The sequence below is a fragment of the Garra rufa genome, chromosome 23 (genome assembly GCF_049309525.1).
Source record: "Garra rufa chromosome 23, GarRuf1.0, whole genome shotgun sequence".
In the NCBI taxonomy this organism is placed as follows: Eukaryota; Metazoa; Chordata; class Actinopteri; order Cypriniformes; family Cyprinidae; genus Garra; species Garra rufa.
In genome coordinates this window covers 30,781,116-30,795,392 of record NC_133383.1, presented here as the reverse complement: position 1 = coordinate 30,795,392, position 14,277 = coordinate 30,781,116, and the positions used below count along the sequence as shown (strand labels likewise).

General features: G+C 34.8%; 2 protein-coding genes across 8 annotated transcripts in view; one reads left to right on the top strand and one right to left on the bottom strand.

Moving 5' to 3' along the window:
- Nucleotides 1-1,580: 1,580 nt before the first annotated feature.
- On the bottom strand, nucleotides 1,581-9,168 carry LOC141299659 (uncharacterized). The gene is made up of 5 exons (XM_073830044.1): nucleotides 9,138-9,168; nucleotides 5,317-5,514; nucleotides 3,344-3,729; nucleotides 3,186-3,271; nucleotides 1,581-3,056 (listed from the first exon to the last, which is right to left on the bottom strand). The coding sequence occupies exons 3-5, from the start codon at nucleotides 3,717-3,719 to the stop codon at nucleotides 2,898-2,900; spliced, it is 621 nt and encodes a 206-aa protein (XP_073686145.1). The 5' UTR covers nucleotides 3,720-3,729; nucleotides 5,317-5,514; nucleotides 9,138-9,168; the 3' UTR covers nucleotides 1,581-2,897.
- Nucleotides 9,169-9,230: 62 nt separating this feature from the next.
- The window catches only part of sec31a (SEC31 homolog A, COPII coat complex component), a 44,712-nt gene continuing 39,665 nt past the window's right edge, over nucleotides 9,231-14,277 (top strand). For all 7 annotated transcript variants that reach the window (XM_073830281.1, XM_073830279.1, XM_073830280.1 and 4 more), the window contains exons 1-3: nucleotides 9,231-9,405; nucleotides 11,060-11,139; nucleotides 13,897-14,020. In XM_073830281.1, coding sequence (XP_073686382.1) covers nucleotides 11,061-11,139; nucleotides 13,897-14,020 — 203 coding nt within the window. In that variant the 5' untranslated portion in view covers nucleotides 9,231-9,405; nucleotide 11,060. The remainder of the gene's footprint in view (nucleotides 9,406-11,059; nucleotides 11,140-13,896; nucleotides 14,021-14,277) is intronic.

The following is a 14,277-nucleotide window of genomic DNA, read 5'->3' as shown; positions in this document are numbered from 1 at the left end:
GGTTTTGGCTTGTGCAGATTTCTCTACTTTTTTTTCTAGAGAAAGCAGTATTATGGACAGAGGACTCGTATTTTATTCAGAAATAATGCTTTAAAAGTTAAAAACAACTTTATGATTGATTTGTTTTTTCACAAAGATGCCCCTTTTAGCTTCACAAGATGTTAACTGATGGACTGGAGTGGTGTGGATTATTTTTGGATTATTGTGATGTTTTATCAGCAGTTTGGACTCTCATTCTGACGGCACCCATTCACTGCCATTGGTGAGCAAGTAATGGAATCAGGGCATCGGACAGGGGGTAATAGTGGAACAGAGTAATGAGCCCTTGGCTAGGGGGTCCATTGCGACCCCCTCAACCCCCTCTCCTCTTTGAGAAATGCAGCATTCCATCACTTTCTCACCAATGGATCCTCTGCAGTGAATGGGTGCCGTCAGAATGAGAGTCCAAACAGCTGATAAAAACATTGCAATAATACAAAAATAATCCACACCACTCCAGTCCATCAGTTAACATCCTGTGAAGCCAAAAGCTGTGTGTTTGTACGAAACAAATCCTTAATTAAGGCATTTTCTAACTTTAAACAGTTTCCTCTGGTCAAAATATGACTCCGTGATTCATGATAGCACGTCCTCCAGTGAAAAAGTCCATCTCCTGTTGTTCTCTCACATCAAAATCCACAAATGTATTTGTTTAGAGCTGTTTTAGATGGTTTTGGCTTGTGCAGATTTCTCTCCTTTTTACTATAGAAAGCAGTATTATGGACAGAGGACTATTTTAGTCAGAAATAATGCTTTAAAAGTTAAAAACATCTTTATGATTGATTTGTTTTTTTCACAAAGACTCACCTTTTGGTTTCACAAGATGTTAACTGATGGACTGGAGTGGTGTGGATTACTTGTGGATTATTGTGATGTTTTATCAGCAGTTTGGACTCTCATTCTGACGGCACCCATTCACTTCCATTGGTGAGCAAGTAATGGAATCAGGGGGTAATAGTGGACCAAAGTAACAGGGGCCTTAGGCTCTTCCTCCAGTGAAAAAGTCCATCTCCTGTTGTTCTCTCACATCAAAATCCACAAAGGTATTTGTTTAGAGCTGTTCTAGCCGTTTTTGGCTTGTAAACGGTGCTTGATCTGTGCAGATTTCTCTCTTTTTTTTACTAGAGTAAGCAGTATTATGGACAGAGGACTCGTATTTTAGCCAGAAACAATGGTTTAAAAGTTAAAAACATCTTAATGATGGATTTGTTTCTTACAAACACACAGCTTTTGTCTTTCCAAGATGTTAACTGATGGACTGGAGTGGTGTGGATTTTTGTGATCTTTTTAGTCAGCTGTTTGGACTGTCCTTCTGACGGCACCCATTCACTACAAAGGGTCCATTTCTCCAAATTTGATGAAGAAACAAACTCAGCTACATCATGGATGGCCTGAGGGTGAGTCATTTTCAGCAAATTTATTTTTAGATATAGTAAACATAGCTTGCATATCCTATAACAGGACATGAAGCAGAAGCCAATTTCATAACTGGACCAGCCCAAAGAAAAGTTTCCCAGTGTTCTGTTTTCCATCATTTTTATTTATTTTTTAATAAATATGAAAGGTATTTACAAACTTGGTTTATGATTGGTCGTTATGGAGTACAGAGTGTATATTGAAATTTAAAAATATATATAAATTGTCATTAAAGAGTCTTTCTGAATGCACCATATTTGATATATTCTAACAATTTTATGTACAGTCCAACTGCCTTTTATCCTCTTAGATATAAAACAGATGTAAAGAAACAGAGACAATCATTACTGGGTTGAAGTTTTATCCATAACTTACTCTACTAGTTAAGTATAGAATATACAAATAAATAAATACATATATGAATACACATTTTAAATGATGCAATTCTGTTGAAAAAAACTGTTGAATGATTTATATACACCATTTGTATACACTACCAGTCAAAAGTTTTGAACAGAAAGATTTTTAATGTTTTTTAAAGTATCTTCTGTTCAACCAAGCCTGCATTTATTTGATTTAAGGTACAGCTAAAACACAGTAAAATTTTGAAATATTTTTACTATTTAAAACAAATGCTTTGTATTTGAATATATTTTAAAATGTAATTTATTCCTGTGATTTTAAAGCTGATTTTTAGCATCATTACTCCAGTCTTTAGTGTCACATGATCCTTCAGAAATCATTCTAATATTCGCATTTGCTGCTCAAAAAACACATTATTACGTTGAGTAAAAAAATTATTCTGAAAGAATTTTTAAAAATCATTTGTAACATTATAACTGTCTTTATCATCACTTTTGATCAATTTAAAGCATCCTTGCTAAATGAAAAATATTTTTTTATAATTTCATTCCAAAAAAAAAATATTATACTGACTCCTAGGTTTGGTTTTGAATGGTATAGTGTATTACGTTACAAAAGCTTTTTATTTCAGATAAATGCTGATCATTGGATCTTTCTATTCATCAAAGAATCCTGAAAAAATGTACTCAACTGTTTTAAATATTGATAATAATAATAATAACTGTTTTTAAACAGCAATATTAGAATGATTTCTGAAAATGTAGCTTTGATCACAGGAATAAATTATATTTTAAAATATATTCAAATAGAAAACAGTTATTTGACATAATAAAAATATTTCACAAGTTTACTGTTGTTTTCTGTATTTTGAATCAAATAAATGCAGGCTTGGCGAGCAGAAGAAACTTGAAGTCTCACCGTTCCAAAACTTTTGACTAGTGGTTTAAGTAACAGCATGAACAGAATTTTGAATATTAATGATAATTTAATGCATGGCCTCGTTTCAAATGATTTCAAAGTACTTATTTTCTTAAAAACACCAAAAGCACCAAATGTCTTTTTCCCCCCATTGTGCTTCATCATGTCAGAAATAAGTCAGTATCCAAGAGCTCTTGGTCTGAATCACAAATTTCAGTGCTCTCCTCCTCTGAAGTGTGATGAATTGGCACAGGAACATCACTTTCTTCTTTGATTTCTTTCTTGATTTCATCCTGGTTGATGAGACTGAAACTGATGAGCTAGAAAATGCAGACAGAATTGTAGCACACATAAATACGTTACAGCTCTAAATCTCACACCAATGCATTTCCATGAGCATTCTGATTTAGTTATTGATTCAGTCAAATACGCTACAGTAGCTCTGTCACCTGTCCATGGCTTCCCAAAGATGTGGCTTCAGTAATGTGGCTGTAGAGATTGTGGCGGGCTATGAAACTACTGAGCCAATCTCGACCTACAGGAATTAAAATTCAAGTTAGCAACACAAGAGCAGTCAGCTGAATCAAAGTGTCACAACAAAACCTACCTGCTAACCTCTGCTCTCCCCAGTTATTGGGGACGGGAATGTTGTTCTTCTGTGCAAATTCAAATGCAATTTCTCTGCATTTCTTTGGAGTGAGGCCTTGCACACGTTCAGCCTGCATCCGTATGTTTTCTGCAAGCTCTTCCTCTAACTCCTCAGACAAGATCCTCCTGGCTTCTGCCGTTCCTCTGTACCCAACGGTTTTCTCTCTTTTTTCTTCTGCCTTCTTCATGTAGCGCTGCAGGGTGGACCTGCCGATCTTTCTTTCTTTAGCCACTGTTCTGATAGATTTCCCTCGCTTGACTTCAACGAATGCTTTCTCCAGCTCCTCATAGGTCACTGAACCCCAGTCCGTTTTACGAATATAGTTTCGTGGCATGATCGCTTCCCTGTGATGTTTGATGCAAGGAGTGACAGTAAAGACATTTACATTGTTACATTTCTGTTTTATATATATATATACTGTTCTTTTGAACTTTTATACAGAATTTGTCAGCACTGGTAATAATCAGAAATGTTTCTTGAGCACTAAATCAGCATATTAAAATGATTTCTGAAGAATCATGTGACAATGAAACTAGAGCAACGATGCTGAAAATTCAGCTTCAATAAATTAGAGTTGAGGTCAAAAGTTTACATACACCTTGCAGAATCTGCAAAATGTTATTTTTTTCTAGTACTGACCTGAATAAGATATTTCACATAAAAGATGTTTACATATAGTCCACAAGAGAAAATAAAAGCTGAATTTATAAAAATGACCCTGATCAAAAGTTTACATACACTTGATTCTTGATACTGTGTTCTTACCTGAATGATCCACGGTGCTTTGTTTGTTTAGTGATAGTTGTTCATGAGTCCCTTGTTTGTCCTGAACACTTAAACTGTCTGCTGTTCTTCAGAAAAATCCTTCAGGTCCCACAGATTCTTTGGTTTTTAGCATTTTTGTGTATTTGAACCCTTTCCAACAATGACTGTATGATTTTGAGATCCATCTTTTCACACTGAGGTCAACTGAGGGACTCATATGCAACTATTACAGAAGGTTCAAACACTCACTGATGCTCCAGAAGGAAAACCCATGCATTAAGGATTTGAAGTTCAGGGTAAATTTAACTTATTTTGTCTTCTGGGAAACATGTGTAACTATCTACCAGTACTAAATGAAAAAATATGATATTTAGGCAAAATAAGAAAAAATGTCCACATCTTCATTCTGTTCAAAAGTTTTCACCCCCGGCTCTTTATGCATGGTTTTTCCTTCTGGAGCATCAGTGAGTGTTTGAACCTTCTGTAATAGTTGCATATGAGTCCCTCAGTTGTGCTCAGTGTGAAAAGATGGATCTCAAAATCATACAGTCATTGTTGGAAAGGGTTCAAATACACAAAAAAGAATTTGAGGGACCTGAATGATTTTTCTGGAGAACAGCAGGCAGTTTAACTGTTCAGGACAAACAAGAGACTCATGAACAACTATCACTAAACAAAAAAACACAGCTGTGGATCATTCAGGTAACAACACAGTATTAAGAATCAAGTGTATGTAAACTTTTGAACAGGGTTGTTTTTTAATAATTCAACTATTATTTTCTCTTGTGGACTATATGTAAACATCTTTTATGTGAAATCTCTTATCCAGGTCAGTACTAAATAAAAATAACATGCATTTTGTATGATCCCTCTTATGTTGGTAAAATAATTAACATTTTGCTGTATGCAAACGTTTGACCTCAACTGTAATTTACTCCTGTAATCAAAGCTGAATTTTCAGCATCATTACTCCAGTCCAGTCCTTCAGAAATCATTGTAATATGCTGATTTAATGCTCATTCATTATATATTCATTTTCAGTCATAACCTTTCTTTTACATTTTTCAAAATATGGTCTCAGACTTCTGGACTGCTCTGTATGACTTTAGATATTAATAAATATGCTTTGACAAAAAAAAAAAAATAATAAAATAAAAAGAACTTACCACTTTTCTCTTGTGTTTCTCTCATTTACAGACTTCTGGATATGATGTGCACTTCAAGATTGTTTGGTCACATGACAAACCAACACTCAGATGCCCAGGTGTCTCAACATACCCACCAGCTCATCTTCTACGGTCTACTATCTATCACTTGTGGATAGAATAATGTAGTTTGACAGTCTCTGGTCCAGGATTTGTACTCTGAAAGCAGAAACAATTTAGTTTTAGTCTCTGAAGGTATAATAAGTCATATTTACTTGACGCTAAAATGGTACACAACCAAGAAGACAATATCTTAAAATAGGTCAAATTATGCTACTGGAATACTAAACCATTCTGTCAAATAGTAAAGGCAAATTTTACAGACTATTCATAAATATCTTCAAATTCAACTTTGACATATATTAACAAATACAATTCCCTTTTGATAAAGAAAGTGTCTGCAGACCCCATATATTGTCAAGGAGGATTTTCTAAAATTAACAAATGCTCTTCCAAAAAAAAAAACACTTGCATACACTGGATTGTCACTGGAGAAAATCTACTGCTAAATGCTGTCTGATTACTTAAAGGAGTAATTCACTTTCAGAACAAATATTTACACATAATATACTCACCCACTTGTCATCCAAGACGTTCATGTCTTTCTTTCTTCAGTCGTAAAGAAATGGTGTTTTTTTAAGAAAACATTTCAGGATTTCTCTCCATATAATGGACTTCTATGGTGTTTGAACTTCCAAAATGCAGCTTCAAAGGGCTCTAAACGATCACAGCCGAGGAAAGAAGGGTCTTATCTAGCAAAATGATGAAAGAAAATTACAATTTATATAGTTATATCTGTGTGTACTCTTTTTGGAGAATAAAAAGTCTACAAATTGTAAATGTTTTTAGAAACTAAACTAACACATCGTTTCACTAGATAAGTTTAATTTAGATTTAGAGCCCTTTGAAGCTGCATTTAAGCTGCATTTTGGAAGTTCAAACTCGGGGGCACCATAGGAGTCCATTAAATGGAGAGAAATCCTGAAATGTTTTCCTCTAAAAACATAATTTCTTTACGACTGAAGAAAGAAAGACATGAACATCTTGGATGACAACGGGGTGAGTACATTATCTGTACATTTTTGTTCTGAAAGTGAACTACACTGTAATAACATTTTACACAATAACCACTAGGGGGCCTCAGAAAGTCATTTAAATAATTTAAATTCAGTTTCCGTGACTTAGATTCAGTTTTATTAATGCAACCTTGGTTTAAATGCTGGAAGAAAACATAAAAAATAAAGTTGTCCAACATTAACAACATATTTATGAGTTTCACAATCACGCTGAAACCCTTTTGTAATTGTTAGAATGGCCAAGGATCAGCAATCTCCGTGTAAAACTGATTGGGCAGACCAAACAAACCATAAGTTGTAGAGATGTGAAATTTGGAGGGATGGTAGTACTCACACCGTCTACAACGTCTCGCCTCAATCAGCCTGACAGGGGCACTACAGCAATCAAAAGTATGAAATTGCTCATAACTCCTCAAAGGAACACTCCACTTTTTTTGGAAAACTTTGGAAGTTACCTAGCTGGGAACTATTTTCATATTGATATTACTCCGCCTGCTTCGTCCATATTACGGCAGCAAACTTCCTTGACTATTACACCGGAATGGGAGTGTAGTTCCTAATCTTATCAGCCTAGAAAATCACAGCTTTACATTTACCGCCGGTCTTAGTACACCTTATAACTGCAGAAGAGTCAAGTTTTAAATAGGACAAATACCGAAACTCGTTGCAATAAAAGTCACCATTTAGAACATTACTTGAGTAAAAGTCTTAAAGTTTGTGATATTTATTGTACTTAAGTACAAAATGTATTTTTTTTTATTTTAAATATACTTAAGTATTGAAAGTAAAAGTACAAGTAAATGCAATTTATTTTTTTTCACAATTGTGAGTTTATGTCATCCATTTCTGAGAAAAAACATCCAAATTATCAGTTTATATTGCAATTCTGACTTTATTTCTCACAATTGTGAGTTTATATCACACAATTCAGAGAAACAAACTTGCATTTGTGAGGAAAAAGTCAGATTTGTGAGATACAAACCCACAATTGTGAGAAAACAGAATTGGAAGATACCAACTTGCATTTGTGAGGAAAATTATTTCTCACAATTGCGAGTTTCTATCACCAATTTCTGAGAAATAAAGTCAGAATTCTGAGTTTATATCTCGCAATTCTGACTTTATTTCTGGCAATTGCAAGTTTATATCAGCCAATTAGAAGAAAAACGGTCAGAATTGAGTTTTTAATCACACAATTCTGGGAAAAAAGCTAGAATTTCCTGAAAAGAAGTCAGAATTGTGAATTTTATCTCGACTTTATCTTGGCTTTTTTATCTCAGAATATAGATAAAATTCACAATTCTGACTTATTATGAGTTTATAAACTGTGTTTGCTCACAAAAACTTTTGTGATGGAAATAAAGAGGTGAAATAAAAAGAAAACTAAATTTTAATGCAAATGCAAATTTTTTTTGAGGGAAAGGCAATATTTTTGTGAGTAAGCACTTTCTAGATAGAACGCAATACTTTTGTAAGATTTCTTTTTTTTTCATACAGTTTTGCAAAATTAAGAAAGTTTAGTTTAAAGGTTGTATCAGCGATTTCTAGCCTAAAACATAAAGTGTCAATTTCAGCTGACCTTTCTTCACGATCCGCTCGCTGCCTGCCCCATAAATTGTCTGTGAAAAAACCGCGTCTCTCTGGTCAGCCTAGGGTCCGAGATATGCCAAAAAAAACAATCGGCACTACCAACCTTTCCACAGATAAACAAACAGCGTTCCAACCAATCAGCGTCAGGGGTTTGGTGTTGTGGACTTTCCTACTGGTGCAGGGATGTGAGGGAGGCGGAGCGAAAGTCCACAACACCAAACCCCTGACGCTGATTGGTTGGAACACTGTTTGTTTATCTGTGGAAAGGTTGGTAGTGCCGATTGTTTTTTTGGCATATCTCGGACCCTAGGCTGACCAGAGAGACGCGGTTTTTTCACAGACAATTTATGGGGCAGGCAGCGAGCGGATCGTGAAGAAAGGTCAGCTGAAATTGACACTTTATGTTTTAGGCTAGAAATCGCTGATACAACCTTTAAGTTTACATCTCGCAATTCTGACTGAGATCCTGACTTCTGACTATTTTGTAGTAAGTAACGAATATGCTTCCAGAAATGTATCAGAGGAAATGTAGTGGAGTAAAGTAAAAGTAAAAGCAGGCTGAAAAATAAAAACTCAAGTAAAGTACAGATACTCGCAAAAAATACTTAAGTATTATTACTTCGTTACATTTCACCACTGTATTTGGGTAAACTATTCCTTTAAACACACATGTACAGCTAAACATTCACAGACCTCTGTTCTCTTAAAGAGTCTTTTTAAGGCACTAAAGTACAAAAGCAAAAAACATTCTGTTTAACAGTTAACAGCCATTTCACTTCTACCCTTATTATTGTTACATAACGCTTTTTGCATACTGTCACTTCTGCATTGCACTACCACAAAAACTTATCAGTTTGTTTAGAAATTCGAGTATCGTTAAAATAACCATGACACATGAATATGTCAATCACTCAGTACTGTGGAATTCAGATTTGATGCCATTACTGATTGTAAAGGAATATGCAATGCCAATGTGTTCACAGTGAACGTGATTTCACGCAATAAAAATACGTGCACAGATATTCTTAGATATTTAAAGCTGATAAAACATCGCTAACTAAGATTTGAGAAGTGCAAGCACACACAAGCGCCACAAAAACCAAAACACGCACTTACACAACACAGCGCTCTTCCGCCGGAATTTGTCGCCTGGGGGGGGGAGGGAGTTGCTGCCGGAAGTCGTCGCGTTAGTGGGCGGGGCTTGTTGTGCCACGTTGATGGACAGCAGTGGGGACGTGGAATTGTGTCCATCTGCAGCCGGGACAAATCCCACACAGCACACAAACCCACGGATCTCATAAAGTTATTCTGCTAATTCACTCTAACGCTCGTGTTTGTGCGTGGATGAGTCTGTGTGTGGCCGCTGGAAGCGCGACAACAGAAGGTAAACACTTTTGGAAGTGATAGATCGCTGCATTAGCCTCTCTGCTACATTATTATCTGTTTTAAATTGACATTACGTGGACAGATATTACATTTAATTTCCTAAAACGTGTCTGTTGTAAACATTTGATCTCTTTTTATGTGTAACAGTGCTTTATTGTGAAATTCTAATTCATTCTGAACACTATTGCTTGTTCAAACTGTATAGCTGTGTGTATTATGTCTTAAATTATTTATTAGCATGATATTATTTGTGTTGGCACTTCAAGGATTTAGCTGGTGTTGCACTATTGTTACCATACATCTTGTTTTTATTCACATTATATAATTACATTATATTCAGGAGGTTCTCTTAAAGGAGTAGTTCACTTTCAGTACAAATATGTACAGATAATGTACTCACCCCCTTGTCATCCAAGATGTTCATGTCTTCCTTTTTTCAGTCGTAAGGAAATTATGTTTTTGAGGAAAACATTTCAAGTGGACTTCTATGGTGCCCCCAAGTTTGAATTTCCAAAATGCAGCTTCAAAGGGCTCTAAAAGGTCATAGTCGAGGAAAGAAGGGTCTTATCTAACAAAACAATAGGTTAGTTTCTAAAATAAAAATACAGTTTATATAGTTTTTTAACCTCTAATGCTTGGCTTGTCTATCTCAGCAAGACGAGCATTTGAGATTAAATAAATAGTTCACTTTCAGACCAAAAATTTACAGATAATGTACTCACCCCCTTGTCGTCCAAGATGTTCGTGTCTTTCTTTCTTCAGTCGTGAGGAAGTTAGGTTTTTTGAGGAAAACATTTCTGGATTTCTCTCCATATAATGGACTTCTATGGTGCCCCCGAGTTTGAACTTACAAAATGCAGATTAAATGCAGCTTCAAAGGGCTCTTAATGATCCCAGCCACTTATCTAGCGAAACGATTGGTTATTTTCTTAAAACGTTTACAATTTATATACTTTTTAATCTCTACACAGAGTACACACAAAGCTAGTAAAGACGAGCATTTGAGATTAAAAAGTATATAAATTGTAATTTTTTTTAGAAAATAACAATGTTTCACTAGATAAGACCCTTCTTCCTCGGCTGGGATCGTTTAGAGCCCTTTGAAGCTGCATTTTGGAAGTTCAAACTCAGGGGCACCATAGAAGTCCATTATATAGAGAGAAATCCTTTAATGTTTTCCTCAAAAAACATAACTTCCTTACGACTGAAGAAAGAAAGACATGAACATCTTGGATGACGAGGGGCTGAGTACATTATCTGCAAATTTTTGTTCTGAAAGTGAACTACTCCTTTAAAAAGTATATAAGTTGTAAATGTTTTTAGAAAACAACCGATCGTTTCGCCGGATAAGACTCTTCTTTCCTCGGCTGTGATCGTTTAGAGCTCTTTGAAGCTGCATTTTGGAAGTTCAAACTCGGGGGCACCATAGAAGTCCATTATATGGAGAGAAATCCTGAAATCCTCAAAAAACGCCATTTCTTTACGACTGAAGAAAGATCCATTGAGTTTTACAATCTACCAAACAGAGCAAACTTTATTACCTTGCCTAAGCCTTAACGAAACAATTTAGAAATTGATTATAAACAGTGACCTTTACTAAAATAACTATAGCATGGTCAGTGCATAACAAATGTATCTTTTTTGAATTGTAGGATGAAGCTAAAAGAAATTAACCGAACCGCTATCCAGGCCTGGAGTCCAGCACAGCAGCACCCCATCTATCTGGCAGCAGGTAATTGCCATCCATCAGTCACTATTTTCAATCCTCCAGACACTTCCAATCTCTTGCTATTATACACAGTACAGTTGATGAGAGAAAGAACACCAGTGTATTTTTACAGGATGATGAAATGTTTAATAGATTAGTAGTTAATGAACAGTCAGATATGAGAACGAAAGCATGATTAATAATTAATTATGTAATACAGTATAATGGTTTCATAGTTATTATTCTATATAGTGAAACTTGCTCACAAGCAGTGTTGGGGGTAATGCATTACAAGTACCGCTAGTTACGTAATAATATTACTTTTTCCAAGTAACTAGTAAAGTAACGCATTACTTTTTAATTGGCAAGAAAATATCTGAACTCCAGTTACTTTTTTCCCTCATTTATTTATTAAAAGCTCTCCTGTCCCCATGTTGAGAGAAATCGTAAGATGTTACTTTAGTTCTAAAATAAATGTGAACATGCATTAATTCATCTCACTCACCAAAAAAACAGATACAGTATTCCTCAAAATGAATAAAAACACTGACATTCAATGCCAACCTGCAATAATTAAACATATTAAATAATACAAATATCCTTTATGTATTTAATCCCATTTTATTAACCGATGTCTTTGCTGCCGACCTTCGATGATCCAATTCATCCATACTAATAAGCACAAATTACTCAAGATAATCTAACATTTGTTTTCCTTTTTTTTTTTTATTGCTGACGAGATGACATTTGTTCTTCTGCGGTCTACTGTACAGACGTCAATGTACTTTTCTCTAAGCCTGAGGCTTTTAGTGTGAAAAGGCTTTTACATTTGCCAAAAATACAACTTTTTATTTTGAAAACAAATAAGCAAGCCCTGCCCAGATTTAAAAAGTAGCGCAAAAGTAAGGTAATGCATTAATTTCCATAAAAGAAACCAAGTAACCTATTTTTTTTGTCCGTTCTTTTAAATGAGTTTGTTGAACCAGTTCACAAATCAGTGTAACACTTCAAAAAATGAATCATGAGTCTTGTAATTTCGTAAAAAAAATAAAGGTGATAATTCAAAATAGCGTGCATATTTTATTAAAGTAATGGTGGTTCAGTGTTGTATAGAAAATATTGAGAACATTTCACTAATAAACTAATAAAGAAACTTAAGCAGTTTTGAGGCTTAAACTGAGCAACTGATTAAACTGAAAGAAGGCCACCTATTTATTTAAGAGATTTTTTAAATCAAGTTTTTTCCTACTTGAGCTGTCTGGCTGTATACAAATGTTTAATTGTGCAAAATAACTCAGTCAAATACAAACAAGCCTAAAATAACAGACTTTTGAGAATCAACTGAAAATAAATGAGCACATTTCATTAATAATATCAAATTCATTGCGTCACAGATTTAATAATTACATTTTTTTCAGGTAGATTCCATTAAAAAATCAAGCTAAAATGATTTATTAGTGAATCAGTTTGAATTTCATTCATAAAAATCACAAGCAACTGGAAAAGTCATAGATCTAAAGTCTGGGGGGAAACGTCTAATTATAGACTTTAGTCAGGTTAGTCGCCATGCTGAATTTAACACGGGTGAAAACAAGGCTTTGAGGGACAGACTTGAAAATTGCCTTTTATTTTTTCACTATTGCATAAATTAAATAGCCAAAATGTGCTTTTTACAGTTTTGTCTTGCTTTCAAAAAATCATTTACAAAAGAAGAGTTTAAAAATATTTACTAAACTCTGAACATTGTTACCATTCTAGTAGACATTATAGCCTACCAACAAACCACAATTGAACTTAAAATTAATAAGCTAGTAAAAAAACATTCTTTGGTCATTTTTGAGACCCCTTCTTGAATCAGGCATGTGTTTTTAATGTACAAATAAATGCAGCCTTGCTGAGCAAAGGAGAATGTTATAATAAATGTATTAATAGAGCTGTTGTAATGATTGTTATTATTTTTGACTTACTTTTTCATTTTATTTTACAGAACAATAGTAAAATTACAATACTTACATTTATGAATGCTGACTTTTATTTTGGCGGAAACCCACAAGAAGACCTCAGTACTACTTTTTGCTGACAGCAGCAGATTTATGAATGATTCTCATCTTTGTACTTTGAACCCTGGCTAAGGAGCTGGTGCAGCGCTGTCAGAATAAATACAATTCATGTGTGTATTAGACAACATAACGTTCTGTAGTTTATTTACCAATGGTTTAATTTTGGTGATTTCAGTCATCATACAGTAACCAGCAACAACCAGCCCTTTCTCTTCTCATGGAAGACACGCGATGTGACACTAAACAGTCTCTCGCTGTCAGTGCTTGTAATGATTTTTGTGTCTTTCTCGGACAGTTTTAAATGCTTCCACACTGCCCACATGTTTGCTGCATTAGTGCACACCTCTATTTGATCAAGTCACGTCATTGTGCGGTAGAATTTATTCTGCCTGTTGCTTATTCAGTCGCTTATTATTATTTTGCATAATTTCAGTTGCCGAACATTCGCTGCATCCCTAGTCTTTACAATGGAACGCACTATATAATGGTTCTAGATTGTCACTTTAACAACTTTTTTTTGTCAATTGAAAGATTTTTTTCCCATAAGGATGTTTTGTCAGCTGAACAATCAGTATGTTGTTGTTAATCAACAGTACAATCCACTGAATGCACTGTGCTTCCGTTCCTCACAGTCTTGATTTCATTTCTGTCAAATATTAAAAATGGTGTTACCAAAGAGTCTGTTTTGTCTAATGTGTCTCATTGATAATTATGTGTTCAGGTACATCAGCCCAGCAGCTCGATGCCACCTTCAGCACCAATGCATCGCTGGAGATCTTTGAATTGGATCTGACTGATCCCTCTTTAGCCATGAAGTCATGTGGTTCTTACTCTTCTCCACACAGGTAATGCATTTTGCTTGCATTATGTGCTAGTTATTTACAGACTGTTTTGTCATCCAAATCAGAAAACAGAGCTTTGTTCTTTAGCAACAATATTATGTATAATGACAGAATATCACAGCATCATCAAGGCAGATGTTTTTATTTAGCTTTCTGATATATAATTAAATCAGTACACTGCAAAACATGCTTTTCTTACTTGGATTTTTTGTCTAGTTTCCAGCCAAAATATCAACAAAAAAAATCCTAAATCAAGCAGG

What these genes read in the sequence shown, in the direction of transcription:
- LOC141299659 (XM_073830044.1), bottom strand. Translation starts at nt 3,719, where the DNA reads ATGCCACGAAACTATATTCGTAAAACGGACTGGGGTTCAGTGACCTAT. An exon ending in GGGAGAGCAGAGGTTAGCAG is followed by an intron (nt 3,272 to 3,343) that starts GTAGGTTTTGTT and finishes TAATTCCTGTAG; the next exon opens with GTCGAGATTGGCTCAGTAGT. An exon ending in CTTTGGGAAGCCATGGACAG is followed by an intron (nt 3,057 to 3,185) that starts GTGACAGAGCTA and finishes TGCATTTTCTAG; the next exon opens with CTCATCAGTTTCAGTCTCAT.